Below are 2521 nucleotides of genomic sequence, written 5' to 3'. Positions count from 1 at the left end.
TTGAACCTGTCATTTGTATCAAGATGCTGGAAAATCCTATTGAGATATTCCATGAAAAGAATAAACAATAGGGGAGACAAGGGATCACCTTGTCTCAAGCCCCTCTGAGCCTGCAAATTATCAGAGACAACATTATTGACCTAATACCTATATGTCATAGTCTGCAGCATAACCATAGTCCATTTGATAAACCTGTTAGGAAAACTCATCTGAGTCATGATATCTTCCAATGCTTTCCAATCCACACTATCATAAGCCTTTTGCAGGTCTATTTGGATCATACACTTGGGAGCCTCGCCTTTAGTGCTATAACCTCTAATTAACTCATACCCCAAGAGAATATGATCTTAAATGTGCTGCCCTGGGACAAAGGCATCCTAGTCCACATTAACAACTTTACTCAACACCTTACCAAGTCTCTTTGCCATAACTTTGGAGATAATTTTGTAGATCACAATGCAGCAAGAAATATGTCGAGAGTTCTTAACCATATTAGCAATAGCAGTCTTAGGAATAATGGTTACCAGAGTGTTATTGGAAGCTCTATAAAACCTATCATTGTTGAAGAAATCCCAAACAACGGCTTTTATGTCCTCCTTTATGATTGGCCAAGCTACTTTTAAAAATCTAGCACCATAACCATCAATTCCTGGGGAAGTTAGGTCATTGATGGAGCTCAGGGCATCAAACATTTCCTTCTCAGTAACATAAGCAATCAGGCTCATACACTAATCATTATTCAACTGGTTTCCCTTTCTCATAATAGTTATATCAATTTTCCTTAGGTTCATAGCTTTAGTTCCAATCAGCCCTTTATAGAACTGGAGGACTTCCATCTCTAAACATTGCTGATCTTGAATGTTGTTACCATAAGAGTCCTTCAGAGAATCAACGCTACTGCAATTATACTTAGTTTTAAGGCTAGCATATAAATAAGCACTATTACTGTCACCCTGCCTTATCCAATTAATTTTGTTTCTTTGTCTAAGCATGTCCTTGATAATGATACTCTCTTTCAACTTCTTTGTAATGTCTACTTCCACCAGGATGCAGGAAAATGAAATACGCAGTTTATTCGCCGTACACTCATCAGTGAAAAAAGGTTTACCTAGGGCACTCCCTATCTTACCCAAGCTTGTATCACTTCACAGATATAGAGGGAGTTTTGGGAATTTCAACCAGATTGGTATTGTCTTGACCATATCCCGCTTGAAATTAAAACCCGGGTACCAATCCTTCAAGACCATTGGCATATTATGTATTGAGTATGGGCCCCTCATCAACACCATGTCCTTATCCTTATTGTTGTGGAATTTTATCAGAAAATATCCATCATCATGATAGAACAATTCAGGCAGCTTCACAACGTTCCAGTTGCGAGTCATAAACTGCTTCACTGCATTCATACTAAGGTCCCTTCCCAGCACATACATGATCACAATGTTCTCCCAAAATTGTAGCTCCGACATGATATCCTCTGGAGAAATTTCCATTTCCTCCACCCCATCAACATAAGTAGGCGCATGAAACTCAATAGGTAGACCATTTGCTGGGAGACGGTTTCTACTAATGACATCCACCCAGAGTTTCTTCTCATCCTTATCAATTTCATCTCTGGTGTTTGTCTCTTTTTTTACTTTTAGGGTTTCAGGAACAACCCCTTCATCATTCATTTTCAGTTCTCTAATGTTATATATTTCGTAGATAATCTCATTTTTACTCAATTGTATATTAATGATTGAATACTTTATAAATATATTAAATAAAAAACTTATTTTTATCGAATTATTGATTCTAATTTTTTTAATAAGGATAATTTATTGAATAAGAAATGGTAGTCTGACATTTTAAACATATCTCTCAAAAATGGTAGTTGGACATAATCTTAAAAAAAACTACATTGGTGATAAGGGCCAAAGTTACATGAAACACGTACACTTAACTTATTCTTCAACAATCAATATAAAATCCCCCGTTTTCTCAATGAAATGTGATAAAATATCAGTTTGCACTTTTTACTTGAATATTTATAAAAAACAAATGAAAAAGAATGAAAAACCACCAAGCAAAACACAAAGGCCATGCAAGACCATAACCATAAAAGCAAAGTTCGCTTGGCCAAGTCCATGGGCGCTTTATGTAATGCCCCAAATTTAATTAATTTTTTAACTAAATTATAATTAAGGATTTATTTGTTGGAATTAGCCGAGGTTGAGAATTATCGGTATTATTCTAAGAAGCGTCATTGGATTAATATGTTGATTTAAGCTGTTAAGTTTAAAGTAGGATTATTCAGTCGGTTAGTTGTAAATTAATATTAGAAATCATATTAGAATAAATAGAATTATCTTTATTGGGCTTAGTTGTGTTAGTTGTATTATTTTGGAGGTATGAATAGTAGGCCCATTAAAAATAATAATGTTATGAGATAAAAGGAAAATATCAAGTTTTGGTATCAGTAGGAGAAAACAAGGGTTTGTGAGAAGAGAATGAGAACGTGAAAAGTTGCAGAGACGAGGAA

General features: G+C 35.0%; 1 protein-coding gene across 1 annotated transcript; it reads right to left on the bottom strand.

The window, feature by feature from the left end:
* Nucleotides 1-377: 377 nt before the first annotated feature.
* Nucleotides 378-725, bottom strand: LOC131605244 (uncharacterized). Its single transcript, XM_058877623.1, has one exon. The coding sequence runs from the start codon at nt 723-725 to the stop codon at nt 378-380; it is 348 nt and encodes a 115-aa protein (XP_058733606.1).
* Nucleotides 726-2521: the final 1796 nt, after the last annotated feature.

The sequence above is a fragment of the Vicia villosa genome, linkage group LG5 (genome assembly GCF_029867415.1).
Source record: "Vicia villosa cultivar HV-30 ecotype Madison, WI linkage group LG5, Vvil1.0, whole genome shotgun sequence".
NCBI lineage: Eukaryota > Viridiplantae > Streptophyta > Magnoliopsida > Fabales > Fabaceae > Vicia > Vicia villosa.
This window is presented reverse-complemented; position numbering and strand designations above follow the sequence as displayed.